At 33.4% G+C, this 17372-nt stretch overlaps 1 protein-coding gene across 3 annotated transcripts; it reads left to right on the plus strand.

The window, feature by feature from the left end:
* The first annotated feature begins 36 nt into the window (after positions 1 to 36).
* On the plus strand, positions 37 to 16804 carry rngo (DNA damage inducible 1 homolog rngo). Of its 3 annotated transcripts, none has more exons than XM_089733025.1 (11): positions 37 to 556; positions 820 to 1026; positions 1106 to 1172; positions 1265 to 1423; positions 1519 to 1617; positions 7203 to 7365; positions 7930 to 8119; positions 9603 to 9716; positions 11700 to 11822; positions 12712 to 12806; positions 13465 to 16804. In XM_089733025.1, the coding sequence occupies exons 1-11, from the start codon at positions 295 to 297 to the stop codon at positions 13543 to 13545; spliced, it is 1560 nt and encodes a 519-aa protein (XP_089589151.1). In that variant the 5' UTR covers positions 37 to 294; the 3' UTR covers positions 13546 to 16804. The 3 variants fall into 3 exon arrangements, with proteins under 3 accessions (XP_089589151.1, XP_089589115.1, XP_089589198.1); XM_089732989.1 differs by having other exon boundaries at positions 82 to 556; positions 1253 to 1423; XM_089733072.1 differs by lacking the exon at positions 9603 to 9716 and having other exon boundaries at positions 82 to 556; positions 1253 to 1423.
* The last annotated feature ends 568 nt before the right edge of the window (positions 16805 to 17372 follow it).

The following is a 17372-nucleotide window of genomic DNA, read 5'->3' on the forward strand; positions in this document are numbered from 1 at the left end:
AAAACTTGTAAACTCGGTTTTTCAGTTTTTCACAATAACCTACAAACGACGATGACAACACTAGTACGGATTGCAACTTCCATTGTGAATTGAAAATTGTTTTTCGTCAGCAAGGAACGCGAGGGAACGTCCCAAAGTTTTTGTTTGAGCGTCATTTAGATACTCTAGTAAGATCTGCTTATAACGGCCGTTTTTGTACAGTTTTTGTAAAATGTTTTTGAAATTTAATAAGTAAATATAAAGCAATAGAACCTCTACACTGTGTTATTTATTGGGTTTATCCAAAAATTCACGATGAAAGTAACAGTAACCACTCTCAATGATGACATCTTCGTGCTGGACGTCTCTGAAGACCTGGAACTTGAAAATTTTAAGGCGTTTTGTGAGATAGAATCAGGGTTTCCTGCTAAAGACATCACATTGCATTTTAATGGCAAACCACTTCTGAATAACAAAAAATCATTGAAGGAACACGGCGTCCACGACGGCGATGTAATTATTTTACTGCACATGGTGAATTCCGCACAGAATCTCAGCGTTAATGATTCCAGCCAAGGTAAGTAATAATTACATTACATTTCATAATTACATTTTCAATCTAAAGTTGCTATGTCATGTTATTGTCAACAATGACAACAAATGGCATTTAGTCAAATTATTTTTTGGCAATCTAATTTTGACGTAAATAAAAAGGTAACGAAAAAACAAAATGGTATTATTTGATACAAATTGAAAAAATATAATTTTCATTTCCAGTTCGAAATTGGCCAAAAACAATAGCGTCATATGTTTCGTGTAATATTGAATTACCATTTACAGCCTTGCCAAGTGGCATAGCTAGCCTTGACTTCAGCAACATCCAAGTACCTACAACATCAGCAAATACATCAATGGCTTCGAGAAACACGCCTGTTGAAGAAGATCCACGCATAATTAGAGAGATGTTTCTTGCTAACCCAGATCAACTGGCATTACTTAAACAGAATAATCCAAGACTTGCCGATGCTCTACTAACTGGTAGTTTAGGTAAAGTCCTATTACTTTCATTTACTCTCTCCTGAAAATTTGCATTATTAAAAACTATAATCTACCTACTTTCCTATAGATACATTTGCTGCTGTACTACGTGAACAAATATTGGCTAGAACTGAAAGGCAGCAACAAAGAATAAGGTGATTAAGTATAAGATATCTATGTCTCTTCATTATTTTTCATAATAATTTGAAAAATGAAATGTGATGAAAAAGTAAAGTCTTACTTCTAGGATGATGAACTCTGACCCATTCGACACAGAAGCACAAAGGATGATTGCTGAAGAAATTAGGCAAAAAAATATAGAAGCCAACATGGAGGCTGCAATGGAATATAATCCAGAGACTTTTGGAACAGTTGTAATGTTATATATTAATTGTCATGTTAATGGGTTAGTAAATAAAACAATTTTTTCTTATGCAATTAGATATTATATAATAATTGTCAGTGATCAACTATTAAATAACTATATTAAATATGTTCTAGATTCCCAGTAAAAGCATTCATAGATTCCGGAGCCCAGACAACAATAATGTCAGCAGCATGTGCTGAGAGATGCAACATAATGCGTTTGGTCGACACAAGGTGAGTCATAAATGTCTTCACCTTCTAAATGTGCAAATAATTTTTGTTTTCTTGAAATGTTTAGAGTATAAGCATTTTGGCAGAATCACAAGTATTCAACACAAAATGCAAAATGGTGTTTATTAAAAAATGTGTGAAAGCTATTATTGTAATTCAAAAATGATTACTCAAACTAATGTTGACATTCCATCACCATCATTAGTCCAATAGACATCCACAGCTGGACATTTAGCATAATTAAAATAGGATGCTATTTTTATATTTTTGTGTTCCTGTTTTTCCCATTTTGTTTAAACTTTTAACACTCTCTATATCTATTATCTATCTCTATATATATAAATATAAAAATCAATTGCTGTTCGTTAGTCTTGCTAAAACTTGAGAACGGCTGGACCGATTTGGCTGATTTTGGTCTTTAATTATTTTTTGAAGTCCAGAGAAGGTTTAAAAGGTAGATGAATATGAAAATGCTCAGAATTAAATAAAAATAATAATTTTGTTTTTCCTTTGATGTGTCCCCCATGGGACGGATTCCTTTTGTTCGTTTTAAGTTTATTTTATACAAAAGCGTAGGTCTTTTATTTATCGATTGAAAAACTACGAAGTCTGCCGAGTTAGCTAGTTTGATATTGAAAATTAAACTAGTTAAGTTTTCAGATTTATCTTGAATATGAAGTATTTTTTTGATGTTTTAGATGATCAGCACAGACTTGTATCAGCTTTTTTTTTATTTTAAATATCAGCTTTAATTAAATCCTCATTATCATAACCTCAAAGCTTACAATTAATTTGAATATTAGTTTATAATGTATATGAAATGAATATTTCATTTCATATACATTATACTGATGCTATCAGCAATTTGTTTCTTGTAAATGGATGTAAGGGTCATTTAATTTTTTATATAACTCTTAAAATAGAAAACATAGTGAAAATTATTTTCAATTGTGGATGTAATCATTAAATGTCAATCATCAATCATGATAATTTATAGTCCTTAAACTAGAAAATAGGATTTTCGAATAAAACAAAGAAACTATTTTTAGTGATTATCAACTTTTATTTATAGAACATAATATGTATTTTTACACAAACTTAACTATTATGTCTTTGCTATGTTTATATGTATATAAAAAACTATGACACACTGGATTGGAAAAAAATTGTAACTCTCAGTAATAACCCTATTTATGTTTTTGTACTTCCGACAAAGTACATGCAAAATTTCACCGACAATCGGCTTAGTGGATAAGACGTGAAAGCGTAACATACATACAAACTTACTTTCGCGTTTATAATATTAGTATGGATATGCTTATTTATGCATACACATATTTACATTACTCATATGTCAGTACACGTAACATAATATGCATTACGTGTAGAATCCTGGTTGTAAAAAAAATGTACATAAAGCAATAGATTTGATATTAATATAACGTTCCGCTGGGAATTCTAGAATGGAAGGGGGGTTCTATGATGCATTATAGATCATTGCAACAGAATGATTACCATACATTAAGTATATTTATTTGGAAAAACCCCGGTCATCGTTCTCGTCCCGTCAAACCCGTCGCTTGCGTGCGACGAAGGACTCGGCGGGTAAATTAACCCACAGACACAGCCCACTAAGTTTCTCGCCGGATCTTCTCAGTGGTTCGCGTTTCCGATCCGCTGGTAGATCCTGCGAAGCACGGCTCCTGCTAGGGTTCGTGTTAGCAACAACGTCAGGTTTGAGCCCCGTGAGCTCACCTACTATCCGGTGACGCTGACATGGTCTCTCTAGACCATCAGCTACGGTAGGAAAAACAGAAAACGCACTTAAATGTATATTATTATATGTTCTTGTTGCGTTATGTTCGAAATTTATTTATGTTTTGATTCTCAATATATATATCGTGCCCTTATTTTTTATAAACTTACTTTGATATGTGAATCTTATTCTGCAAGATCGAATTTGTAATTTACATTCTCTGTCGCTTTTATTTTTGTTTTCTGTTCTGGATACAACAAAAAGTTTGATCCGACAAAAGTACAAATTATCCCATAACAAACTATTGATATCTATATCGTGTTTTGACCAATGATCATGGATCGCCGTTGATATGTTCCGCCGTTCAGTGAAGAAAAATTTATTCGAACCTTACTGGATACGCTTTAACTTAGTATGAATTTCAAATCATAAAACGTTCGACGCGGTCCCTTGTTGGTTTAGCCTGATTCTGATCGGTGAATATAAATTGTTATTGTATAATAAACTTGGAGTAAAAAAATACCTATAATGTACACTTATACATACAATGGACTTTATTCTTTTTTGTCCTGAAATGTTTTAGTCATTGAAACATTGGTATGATAAACTCAGCATTGGATTTTAAGATATGCGAATGACTTATCTGGCCAAGGGATGTATGTATGTACAGAACACGACCGTCCTATATATAAAAAAAAAACAATATATCACATCAGATACGTATGTTGTGTTTTACGTTTAGGTGTTCAAATTGTCTGCGCGTATTTTAAATACAAGCATTTGTGTAAAAATATCCAAGCTTTATTGATTTGCTTATCATTTTCTTTAAACTAGTGGTCCCGCAGTAGTCGAAATTCGACTATAATTAATTGAAATTATAAGTTGGAACATTAATAAGGTTCTATTGTCAAAGACTTCATATCGTCAATTTCGTCAAATACTTCTTTATTCACAGATTCCGCCAAAACTACACTATCTAAAGACAAATAATATTAATCTATTCTCAATTTGACCACAGACTATAAGCAATAACAAAAGTTTGACAATAAACGTGTATATGCGTGTGTCGAATTTAGGGTAGTGTGTGTAATGTTTTTTTTATTGATTTAATTTATTTGTTATATACATATGCATTATTTAAAAACAATATTAATGTTCTGCACTCCTTCTCTATATTCTCTATAAGTGTTGGAAATTTCATACTCCTCCGTTTACGCAATTTTCGTAAAAGGGTACAAAAATTTTGCTTCACATATTAATACATAGATTTAGAGTTGAAACGACGCACTCTCTCCTCCCCCATAATTTTACGCAGCTCTTTGTACCCACGCTCGACCGTCTCAAGTGTAATATTGATTTGTAAACTCGACTCGACTTAAAAAATTCACAACAAGTTTGATCTAATTTGTTTTCAATCGTGAGATTTAAATATTATTTCTTTTCGGAATAGTATATAGTATAATAAGGCTAGATCACAACGTGAGTGTAATTTAACTTTTATGTGCTCATTATTTAAAAAAGATATCAATATGAATATAATATTTATGAGAATATATTTTTGAATATTCTAAATTTCTCGTTACTTTGCTTGAGGAGTTGCGATGTGTATTATTACTAGATGACCTTTGTTTTAGAGATTTTTTCCAATTGAGTAATTAATCTTAATCGAAAAAAATAGGTTGAGAAACAGATTATTCTTAAAATTCGTCTTCATATCTCAAGGTATCCGCTATTGTATCAAAATCTTCGTCTCTACACAACACTTCGATAAAAAATTGGACAGTACATTGATTCAAACATGTCTTTTATTATACTAATACGTTATCGATTATTAGTGAAAACGGAACTCTATTCAATGAATCAATCAACTATATCCTTAACCCGATTGCAATCGAATTTGAAGTTGGAACATTTTTTAGTCAAAGCTTGTAATATCATAAATTTACGATTCGAGTAATGGGTAAAGATATTATTTAAAATCTAACAAATCCTTTTGGCGGTAAGCTAACATTTGTGAAATGGGATTTCTCCTTTCTACTTTCTGACCACCAACTACGTCATCGAGCAAAGTTGGATGGTTGGATCATATGGAACTTCTAAGCTGGTATAGTAATCGGCAAACTTCTTGAGCAAATGACCTTGACTGCGCAGAACCGAATTTTAGATCACTTTGGTGGTGAGGGTGAGGCGCAACGGCAGGGGAAATCGTATCGAGCGCGTTATTGGTAGATCAGTCGAGCCTTGCGTCCCGCACCGCGCCCTCATTCCACTTGCTCCCAAAAGTACGCTTGCGTACAGTGGAAAGTCTATCGTTATTAATCGTTAAGTTATTTGTTATAATTGCTTGTGGACTTTGTTGCCATTGCTATTTGTTGAGTGTTTGTTGATTTTTTATAAAACATACACTATGCCGTGACAAACTGGTGTAGTACTTAAAAGAAAGGGTAGAAAAATTGTGTACGATGTATATTGCTTCATTATAAAACAGGGGAAGAATGATATGGAAAAAGTAAAACAGACTTCGGAAGCAACAAAAACATCAGTGAGTACTGTTAGGTGCATTATTAACGAAGCTAAAGGCTCTGGCTTGCTCGCCGTGTTTCGGACTCCGGGTAAGAAAAGATCAGGGAAGAAGAAAGTTACCGGAATGGATAGTTTCGTTCAATCTGTAATAAAAAGATGTAATCATAATAACTACATAACAAGCAGCGAAACTCCGTACCGTAGAAAGGCTTCGAAAAATTTAAAGAAGATATAAATTTTAATGGCTCGGAATGAAGCTTACGACGAATTATGAAAGAGCTAGGCTTCAGATGGAAGAAAAGAACAGAAAATAATCGGAAGCTGGTAAATGAAAAAAGTAACATTCGATTACTACGAATCGAATATCTACAAAAAATAATTAATTATAGACAAAAAAGAAGACCGAATCGACCGAGTTGTAAACTACGCCGATGAGCCCTATGTCGACTCATCACGATGATAGCGACTCGGGTGATGAAAACAGTGATGATGATGATGGTCAAGATAATGATAACGAAAAAAAAATTACAAATACCAGCTTCGCTTCAACTGAACCAAGACCTGGCAACAGCTCTAGTTTTGACTTAATAGAAGGAATATCTATTTTACCCCAAGATTAAATTATTACAATTATTAACCTATATGTTTTGTTGATGTTCTAATAAATATATAAATAAATACATATGTTGATTTTAATAATTTAATAGCATTATGACGCAGAGTAAGTAATGTTTTTGCACGTGAGTGTACCATGCGCAAACTTACCCCCACTACGTCAACAAATGCTCAAGAAGTTTGCCGGTTATTATATAAGTCGTTGTCCGTGACTTAAGTTCACTCAATGCTAGAACACGTCCATCGTCTATCGAAGTTTGAACGGTTTTCTCTGTGCCTTTAACATTGTTGATGTGGAGGCGCCGCCGGAACTATTCACTATTTTAGCGTATGGGTGCGTCTTAGTTAGATCGATTATAAAATTTGAATAAGTCACCCTGGGTATTGAAAGTAGTAAAAAAAGCAGTCATGGAAAGCATGAAGGGTGAAAGAGCTGTTATATGATATCAATGGGCTGGCTTCATCCATCGAAGCAATAAAAATAATGAATTGGTTTTCTGTAATGAAAACTATTTTTACGGTTATTGTCGCGTATATCAGAGCATTACTGATGTTTCGAATGCTTTACGGTTTTCTTGATCTCACTCAAGAAACGACTACGGTCGCAAGATTGAATCGTAAAAAAAAAACTTTTAGTTATGTCTACGATTCGCGAGTGCCGTGATAAAACACTTTATTTTTTGTGTGTTCCTAGATGGGCCGGTATCGCTAAAGGTGTTGGCGTACAAAGGATCATCGGTCGCATTCACATGGTGCAGATGAGAATCGAACAGGACTTCTTGACGACCTCGTTCTCTGTGCTAGAGGAACAGCCCATGGATATGCTGCTCGGTCTTGATATGCTTAAACGGCATCAGGTATGTTAATGGTCTCGTCCGTCCCTTGATTTTATTCCACCGTTAAGTTATTACCTAACGTCGAAAGCCATTAAAAACATTGTATTTGATTGCTAATGTTATCGATACCAGTTTGACGACCATCGCTATACATATCGACACTTGAAAGGCAAACGTGACTAAGCGACAATAACTGCTTGATACATAAATGATAGGCAATGACCATATTCGATGCGCAAAAAATATATATTTCTAGGTCTTTTAAAATCATTTCAATCCTACGGCTACTAGCTAGATTCTACTACAGCTAGATTCGTTAAAATAAATTTTATTTTCAGGTATTTTTTCACCTTTAAATTAGTCTACTGTAAAGTTCACGCATTGTCGCTTAGTCACGTTTGCCTTTCAAGCGTCGATATTCATTTGTTGAACACATTTGTGTATGTGTATATTTAAAATTAAATCACAATGTACAATGTTAATATGCAAGAAGGCGTTGAGATATATCCCATTTGTATTACGTGATGATAATAGATTTTCTGGCACGGAACCCTGTTTTTATTATGCAACCAATGTTTCTGACAGTGCAACATCGACCTCAAACGTGGTGTTCTACGGATCGGCACGACCGGTACCGAGACGCCGTTCCTGCCAGAATCTGATCTTCCAGAATGCGCCCGTCTGTCTGGCGTCTCCGAGGACGACATCGTGAACCAGTCAGTCAAGGACCACGAAGAGAGACAGATCCGAGAAGCCCTCGAGAGGTCCAAGCAAGGTGGGCGCGGCAAAAAGAAGTGACGAAAATTTATTTTTTTTATAAAAAAAATGTGTACTATATAAAATAAAAAAAGAGTATTTTTTTTTATAAATTCAATAAAAATCGTAAGGAACATGTTTTTCAGTTTTACTCTTTAGTGCGGTTGCGTGTGCCAAGTGCGCGTTTGAATTAAATGTTGCGCACGATGTTTGAAAATATTAGACGTCGCAATACTATACTTTACTACAAAGTAGACAAAATGTGGTATGCATACGTTAAATAGGAACTAGATAGAAACTAGCGGCTATTGACTTCATTGTTTTATTCGCGTTGGTTTCTCTCGGTCTTATTGACAGTCGAATTGTAACGTATGATCGGACATGATGACGCACTATGGTATTAGGCCCAAATGCATATTGAGAAGATATACGATATAAATAAATTATTAGAATTTGGAAAAGTAAGCAAGATAAAATTTAAAATTATTATTTTTATTACATTATTGTTTCATATAAAATTGCTTTAATCATGAGTCCTCTATGTTGTGGTATTTAGTGAGTTTAGCCTAAATCATAATATCACGAAAAGAAAGAAAGAAACTAATTTTGGCAAAAAAATGGGCACTCGAAATCTATTCATGGGTGAGCATTTACCCAGTGATTGGAATACAAGCATAATCTAAATAATATTGTTAACACAAACGCCCATCTATAGCTACTAAAAACAAGAGAATCTGTTAATAAAAAAGTAGATTTTTTTCGAAATACATCAAAAAATATTTTTCATTGGTAACACTAAAATCTAATAATGGCTACTAAATAAATAAAAATACGCAGGAGCGAATAATACTCAACAATTTTATCTTTACCAATTTATATATAGAGATTTTGAATTTAATTTTACGTGGATTCGCTAATTCCAACTAAAAGACTTGAACGTTGTCAATATTTTTGTAAGAAAAACCGGCAAGCCAAAAACTGTTTCTAAAAGAACAACCCGAACTATTTATATCACCGTTACGTGACTTAAATTTATATCCAACATCTCGTTTTAATTAGGTTTCGGGTTCGCTAGGATCGCATTTAAGGAGATTCGGAATTTCGCAATTACTTCAACTAAACACAACACGATAGATTTATTATTATTTGACATTATCTTTATATTTGCGCACTACCTATTATTGCACCGAGCTATGATCGTATCTCGCTCGTTACTCTCCATTGCATGAATTTCCACTGATTAACATGAAATATTCACGAATAATTAATATGGAGCATGTACATTAATCAGGTCTCCATTAGATCATGCACATATAGGATTTCAGTTACTCAGTTAAATGATTATAAAAAAATAACTCGTTCTTGAACCGTAAAAGTGAATCATGAAATTGTAAGGACGCATTTTTGTTATTACTTTAATTAATTAGAACGTTGGCACAGTCGAAAACATCACTAGTTTCCAGATCATTTGGGTTCACTTCATTGCTAATCGTGTTCGACAGAACCAACGACCCGAGCATCGGGCCTTACCGGTTCGACCTCAACAAACCCTATGCGACAGAATCCTTCTGCTTTTGAGGCCACGAAGACCACGATACCGGGGAACGCAGGTCACCGTAAGTCTCACATTTCCATCCACAATAAATGGTGTTTTTTGACGTGATCACGTGACACTAACGAACATTTCAGTATCAACCAATGAAACTGCATTGAGAATTGATTGTGATTCAGACAGTCCCAAAATCGTGTATTGGCTTAGGATGACCGTGGAATATTGTAATGTTATCAAAAATACTCTTTATATTTGTGTAAAACTAAGGCTGCTACCTAGAAACCATAAACAGTGTGAATTTATACTTTCCTTGCAGCCTCGGAACATAAGATGGAAGTCTCAAAATACGGAATATGCTACTCTTTAAGTCGAACCACAATTGTTTATTACTCAAATCGGTATTACTAAATGTATGTATCTTAAGAAACGATACAAAAGCCCTCACTGTTCTTCACACTACCGGTTAAAACGAAATATTAAGGCGTAAAAATATATTCGCTTTTGCATGTCATTATCAAAACATAATCCTTCATAAATTAAAGTATAATTACAATAACATTTATACACACTATTCTGCTTAACAAAAATACTACTAATTAAAGTGTGCATGTGATTAACAAACTAATATTCAATGTCATATAATTGCTCATGACTTTAAAGCCATAATGTAAGAAAATGTAAAATGTCTTTGTACAAAACTTATCTATTAAAAATTCCCATGTTTATCGAATAGGCATATTTATCTTAAAACCTCCATTCTTCGTTTAATATGGAAAGTGGGAAATGGAATGTTATAGAGAAATTGAAATTTATACAAACCCGAAAGTCATCGAATGGGAATAATATATTGAATGTATTTCCAAACCAAAATATGCCATGCATACAATACGCATGGGCGTTTTTAGGCCACATTACCGACATGCTTACATTGACAAAAAAAGGCACTCTTAATCGATTACGTTAGATAAACTGGTAGTTTTCCAATTACAGAGCATAATGTGACTCAGTGACGCACAATGCCGAATTATGCTGAAGCTTAATTGGAACGTGAATTTGTTTTCAAATGCATCAGCAGAGTGCGCTAAGTTAGCACAGTTTTAATTTAAATTGATTATTTCTAAGAAATTACGACGAAACGAAAGCCTTACAATTTTTTTCAATATTAAATAATATTACTAACGATAATATAAACAAAATTTCGATCAATGCCAACTTAAAGAAAAAACACTTGTAAATTTTCTGTCACTGAGTCGGTATCGATTGCGAGTATCACGCGAGAGCAGTACTTTTGAGAGTGCTCGATTGTGCGAAGCGTTGCTGTAGTTGGAACATTCAACGTTGAGCATTATGCCGCATAATGCGCTCTAGTGCTGTAATTGGAAAACTACCATTATATAGATAAATGTAGAATAGGGATCGCAGCGCATAAGATGAAACATCCACTGTTCCAGTCTTCTTCTTCTGTTAAAATAATAATTAAAAATTAATTAACAATTTTATTACGCCTTGCTCATTTTTTAACCATCTTCGCCATCTTCCATTTTTCTCTGTCATTCTCTTTTCCCTTTCTTTCCGTTTTCTCTCACTCACATCTAAACGCTCCGTTCCACACTCTTTTAATACGTTCCGTTCTTACCAATCCTACATAAATAACCGTGCAATAATTAAACAAGTTTGGTACGTATCTGTGATAATTCTGTTACGGGAATAAAAGCGTCGTAAAAAAAAGCTTACCTGCTATCGATTGAAACGTAAAGCTAATTTCGTAATGAAATTCCAGTAGTTAAACATAATTAAACTAATAACGGTGAAGGTGAAGGTCGTGAAAGCTTAACATATACGCTAGTTTTTTTTTATTACTTAGATGGGTGAACGAGCTCACAGCTCACCTGGTGTTAAGTGGTTACTGGAATCCATAGACATCTACAACGTAAATGCGCCACCCACCTTGAGATATAAGTTCTAAGGTCTCAAGTATATTTACAACAGCTGCCCCACCCTTCAAACCGAAACGCATTACTGCTCGTACAGTGCTCGTATTCGACAGATACATCATTATCGAACGCGGCGGGTACAACCGCTTCGAATGCTTCCACAACAATTCCTTTACCGCAAACGCGTCCCGCTAATGATGAGGCGAGAACTGGAACGTCCGGAAATTCGAGAATGCGTAAGTATATGTGTAAAAAAATTTAATATTCTAAAACATTATTTATACAGAATATATCAAGGTTTGAAAGGCTTATTATTACTTTTAAGCGACATTTATGTTTGTAATAAAAGGTGCGTTTTATTTGGTACTAGCTGTACCCGTTCGCTACGCTGGGCATTTAATATTAACATTATTATTCCTCACCCATATTAAGATTCTCATCATTAACGCCCTCGCAACTGGTGTAGGGAGTCCAACACTCATATAAATATTAGCCTATCCATTAAGTACATGTATTTTCTACATGGATACCAAGCTTCAAGTCAATCGGATGCACGGTTCAGTAGTTATAACGGAACATCCGTAAAAACCACTGTAGATTTATATATTAGTATAGACCAGCATCAGCAGTTCGATGTTTTTAATGGAACTCCAAGTAAGTTTAGTCCATTGAAATAGCTGAAGAAGCTTTTTTGTTTTCATATTTTTTCAAAAATTTAAATAATAAATGGCTCCTCTAAATTTACAATAATTTTGCTTAAACCAAATAGTCTTTCACCCTTTGATATATATATTTTAATGAACATCCCTTTGCCAAGAATTTTATCTCAGTTAAACTATAATAAATGTTTAGAAATATGGTTACAATTTTTGTAAATTTATCGACAAACACACAAACTAAATAACCCAAGTTTGACCTTGTATTTATTTAATAACTTTGTACGTAATACTAAACTTCAAAATATTCAAATTAAAATTGATTTAGAAGGGCTAACCATAACAAAAAAAATTGTTAATTTATTATACTTAATTGTAATTTGTAACTCCGCTTGCTTTGGATACGCCTTTGTGTGTTGTCTTTTTTCTTTTTCTTTTTTTATCCTGGTATCATAACTTCTGATTTCAGCGATTGGAGATCCAAATATAACGATATTGCCAACTGACGTCTTCGGGGAGGCCGAAGTGCAAGAGATAATCGCACTCGGATTCACTAGACATCAGGTATGTTATAATAATTTGTACTTAAATGTAATTTCAACGTAATTAAATAGTAACATCGAATACATAACTAAGTACGCTTAAGCTATCGTTAGTTTAAACTAAGTAGTTGATAGCTGTAATTATTATACTCGTAAAACAAAAGTTTTTCATTCAAACAGTCTTGGTCATTTAAAAAGAAAACTAAACAATATTTAGTGGAAATAAAAGATAACATATAACCGTTTAAACTGTTTGCCAGTGGAGCTTTAACGTGTTTTTTTTTTGTCGGACTTAAATAATGGCGTCATTATTCAATACAACTCTCTCTCTCGCTCTGCCTAACATGAAAGAAATCAAACAAGTTTTAGTCATTAAAAAGAAAACTCTAAACATAATATTCAGTGAATATAAATAGATTACATATAAGCGTTTAAACTGTTTACTTGGCGGTTGAGATTTAACGTTTTTTTTTTAATGGCGGATGTAAATAATGACGTCATTATTCTATGCAACTCTCTCTGTCTCTCTCATTCTGCCTAACATGAAATAAAACTTTATATCCAACCAGAGTTGAATTTTAGTGGATATGATGCAGTAAATAAAGATCAGTTATGTTTGCGTGAATTCAAAATATATTGAAATATATAATGTTTAATCGGTTTGCGTCATTCGCTTCCAGGCGGTTGTGGAGCTCAGACGTTTCAACGGCGACAAACGACAGGCGACGGTTTCATTGTTTGCAAAAGCTTTAAAGTTCTGAGAGGTCCGCGATTCGGTTGTCGTCTAATCTAATAATTAACCAAATATATCGGCGTTATGATTGATGATATGATTATATAGGAATTTTTATATTGACTTATATATTTTTTTAAATTCGATTACTAAATCTCGATCAACTTAGTATTCATTTTTTGACGTTTGTCACAAACTATGCCTCAGATTGAGTACCGTGCTCCTTATATACACACGCGGTAGATATGAGTCTGATTTGTTTTCTATTTTATACTTTGAATATTTTTAAAATTGAAAACAAACGCACTCGTATCGGTTAGTATTTACGGGCGAGAATCCTTTGTTACGATTGAAAATTTATAGTTTATATATCTTATCGGACTGATGTGCATTAGTTTTAACCACGGTGCGTTTTGTATTGTAAAGCGAAGGCAATGTTTATGAGTCAATGAATTCGCGACGCATTCATTTTACGGACTCGAATATCTTTATATTAATACGTGAAGCAAAAACTTTGTATCCCTTTACGAAAATTGCGCGGACAGAGGACTATGAAATTTTCCACACTTATAGAGAATATATAGAAGAAGTGCACAATGCTAATATTTTTTTAAAATAATGCATAAAAGATACATTAAATCAATCAAAAAAACGTTACACACACTACCATGTATTTGACACACACACAAACACATGCATATTTGCTTATTGTCAAACTTTCGTTATTCCTTAAAGTCAGTGGTCAAATTGACAATAGATTAATATTGTTTGTCTTTATTAATATTTGTCTAAAGTGTAGTCTTGTTGAAATCTCGAAGTATAATAGTCTTTAACAATAGAATCATAATAATGTACAAACGTATAATTTCAATTAATTATAGTCGATTCTCGACTTCCAAGGGACACTAGTTTTTATTATTTGTTATTGAAAATCATTAGTTCTAGTAACGTCTTGACAGGTGCCAAAGGTAAAGGATAAAACTCCCGATGCATTAGTATCGAGCGATGTGACTTTGGCGGTGTTCGAATCCCGCAGGCGGGTACCGTTTTTTTATTAATGAAATACATTCTTAACAAATATTCGCGATTGACTTCCACGGTGAAGGAATAAAAATAGAATTTGCGTAATTATACTCCATTCCAATTACGAAGTCCCATGAGACAGATGTCATTATTATTATTATGTCATTGTGTGAATTAATTGTATAATGATTTAGATTGATTGTGTATTTTTTAAATAATGTTTACGACAATGAACAAAAAATGATTAGTATTTCAAATTAAGCAAAACGCGAAGAGTTACGTTCTAAGAAGTGTCAAAAATGACTTCGTAATTGGAATAGAGTATAGTATTGAGTTTTATTTGTGATGGCGTTCGTGTTGCGTATAAGGGCTTTAGTGATTACATCATGCTTGCTGACTCGACTAGAGATTATGCGAAGCACTGCTCTTCCTAGGGCTAGTGTTAGCAAATTCGCTCAGGTAGAGCCCGTGAGCTGCTCACCTACCGGTCCGGGCGTAGTTGGAATAGCCTCTTAGGCTACCAGCGAATAGGTAGGAAAAGAATTCGACTAAACAAAAACACAGAATAATTGACATGCAATAACACTGTATACGCAAGGTGCCGCTGAAATTGAAATGTTTTATTTGTACCTAATTATGGTCATGTACCGCAGCGAGAATGTTCAATTGCTTTAGTGCAATAACAAAAAAATAAATAAAGTTAATTGTTCACTTCGCTTTCATATCAAAACGTATCGTGGTTAAATTAGTTTAAATGTTTTTTTATTTATTATTATTTCATTTTCTTCGTAAATGTCTAGAATATAATGCGACAGCAACTGTATTTTTAAGGTAATAGAAACATTTTTATTATACAAATATAATAATATAGTTTTCTTTTTTTTTTTTGTAGAACGATTTATTTTTTAGTTTTTAATTTTGATGAATATCATGTATTTGTGAACGAATATATTGAAATAACAATTTATATGTTTCATAACACTGTTATGAGTGACTTCTGCTGAAAAGAAATAGATTATTTTTATAATAACGAAATCGTAGTTCATATCTAGGGGCCTAGTATTAGCGCGTAGTATTAGCCGCGAGTTCGGACTGAAGTGGCCACATTTGACACTTAAGTTAACGCCGATAAAAAACCGAAGCCTAAAGTTCAGTAAACCCTAAACCTGAGAAAACTGTTATTAATGAAAAATCTATATGGTCGATGAGGGTCACTGACCCTAATTGACGTTAGCAAATCCGGGCGGCCATTTTCTAGCCCTGAGAACTGTCTTCAAGTAGTTTAAAACGATTTGGGCAGTGGTCATTTGGATGAACCGCACTCCGATGACTATTTCAAACAATTCTTCAAAGCCCTATGGAACACGCGGCTCGCAACGGACATCTAAATTACTTCAAGTTGAAACATTTGAAACTGCGTTATCTAAGTGTGAAATTGTGCAGATTCATATTGTTTAGTTTTTAAGTGATAATGCATCTTCTCTTTACTAAGACGATAGCGATAACTAACTTATATTATGAATACATTAAACTATTAACATTTTTAAAACACAAAATATACACAACTGTCAAATCAGTGTCAAAGAAAATTGACATATGATAAAAAGAACAAGGTCGAATCTAAATAAAAAAAAAACTAAAATAGATAGGTATATTAATTGTTGTCCTATTTATTTGCTTGAAGCCAATAATTACTACAAATTTCTCGAAAATGTATCCCAAAAAACTACCATCCCACAGTAATCGAATAAAAATCAATTTGATATGATCAGTTTTAAACGCATAAAAATCATGAATATCCGACCTTATGTTCATTAATGTTCAGATTTATTAAAAGGGCCTAGCGCACATATTATGAAGAATTTAGAAAAACATTTACTTTACACAATAAAAAAATAATTATAATAAAAATCGTTCAATTCGTGGAGATACAACTATAATAATAAGGTTTCGTAAAAACGCGTATATGTCATGTTAAATGTACCGCATGCTACATATACGTAAAATTTATTTAATGTATAAATAATATTTGAACAAAAAAGAAGGCCACCTTCTACAAAATAAGAATAAAAATGTAGTCGAAGCCATCAAGTGCATTATAAAAAATAATTCATAAAGTACCGGTCAGATCTTGATAGGATTTAAAAGGGACCACACGAGAAACAGCTTCACCTAAAAAAACTAAGGTAACACACACAGAAGAAAAAAGAGTCCAATCGAGAACGTACTCCTTTTTTGAAGTCGGTTAAAAAGCAATTTTTTTTTAATATCTGCCTTTAATTGAAAAAAAAAAAACAAATCGACCCCGAAGTAACTTCAGGTTTACCCGAAATCTGAATTATCAGCGAGCAGACGAGCGCGTTTCCGAGATTGGATTCCGGCGTGAGTAGAAATGATCAGTGTGCTTAGTGCGAATTTTTTAACGTTCTCGATAGCGTAAAAGTTAGCTCATATATGTATGGAATGGCATCGTTTGTCTACGTTTGCCGCTAGGGGCGCTGTTCCAGCTGCATACAAAATTGGGTTAACTTTTACGCTATCGAGAACGTTAAAAAACTCTCACTAAGCACACAGAAATCACTCCTTGACTGTTTTTCTATCTTGTACATTTATATCACCTGACTATGATATATTGACGTGATAATAATATATCATCGCGAACCATACGTACAAGTGGATCGTGATTTAACAATATTAAAATCATATTTGTGTAGTCGGTAGAAAACAACCTTTCAGTAAACAATTTCGTAATTCGTCAGAATTCGAGCTGTTACGTGTGTATGTATGTATTACTATGATTATAGTATCGCTACTTCACACTGTAATTAAGTA

Source organism: Bombyx mandarina, chromosome 01 (assembly GCF_030267445.1).
Source record: "Bombyx mandarina strain Sakado chromosome 01, ASM3026744v2".
NCBI classification, from domain to species: domain Eukaryota; kingdom Metazoa; phylum Arthropoda; class Insecta; order Lepidoptera; family Bombycidae; genus Bombyx; species Bombyx mandarina.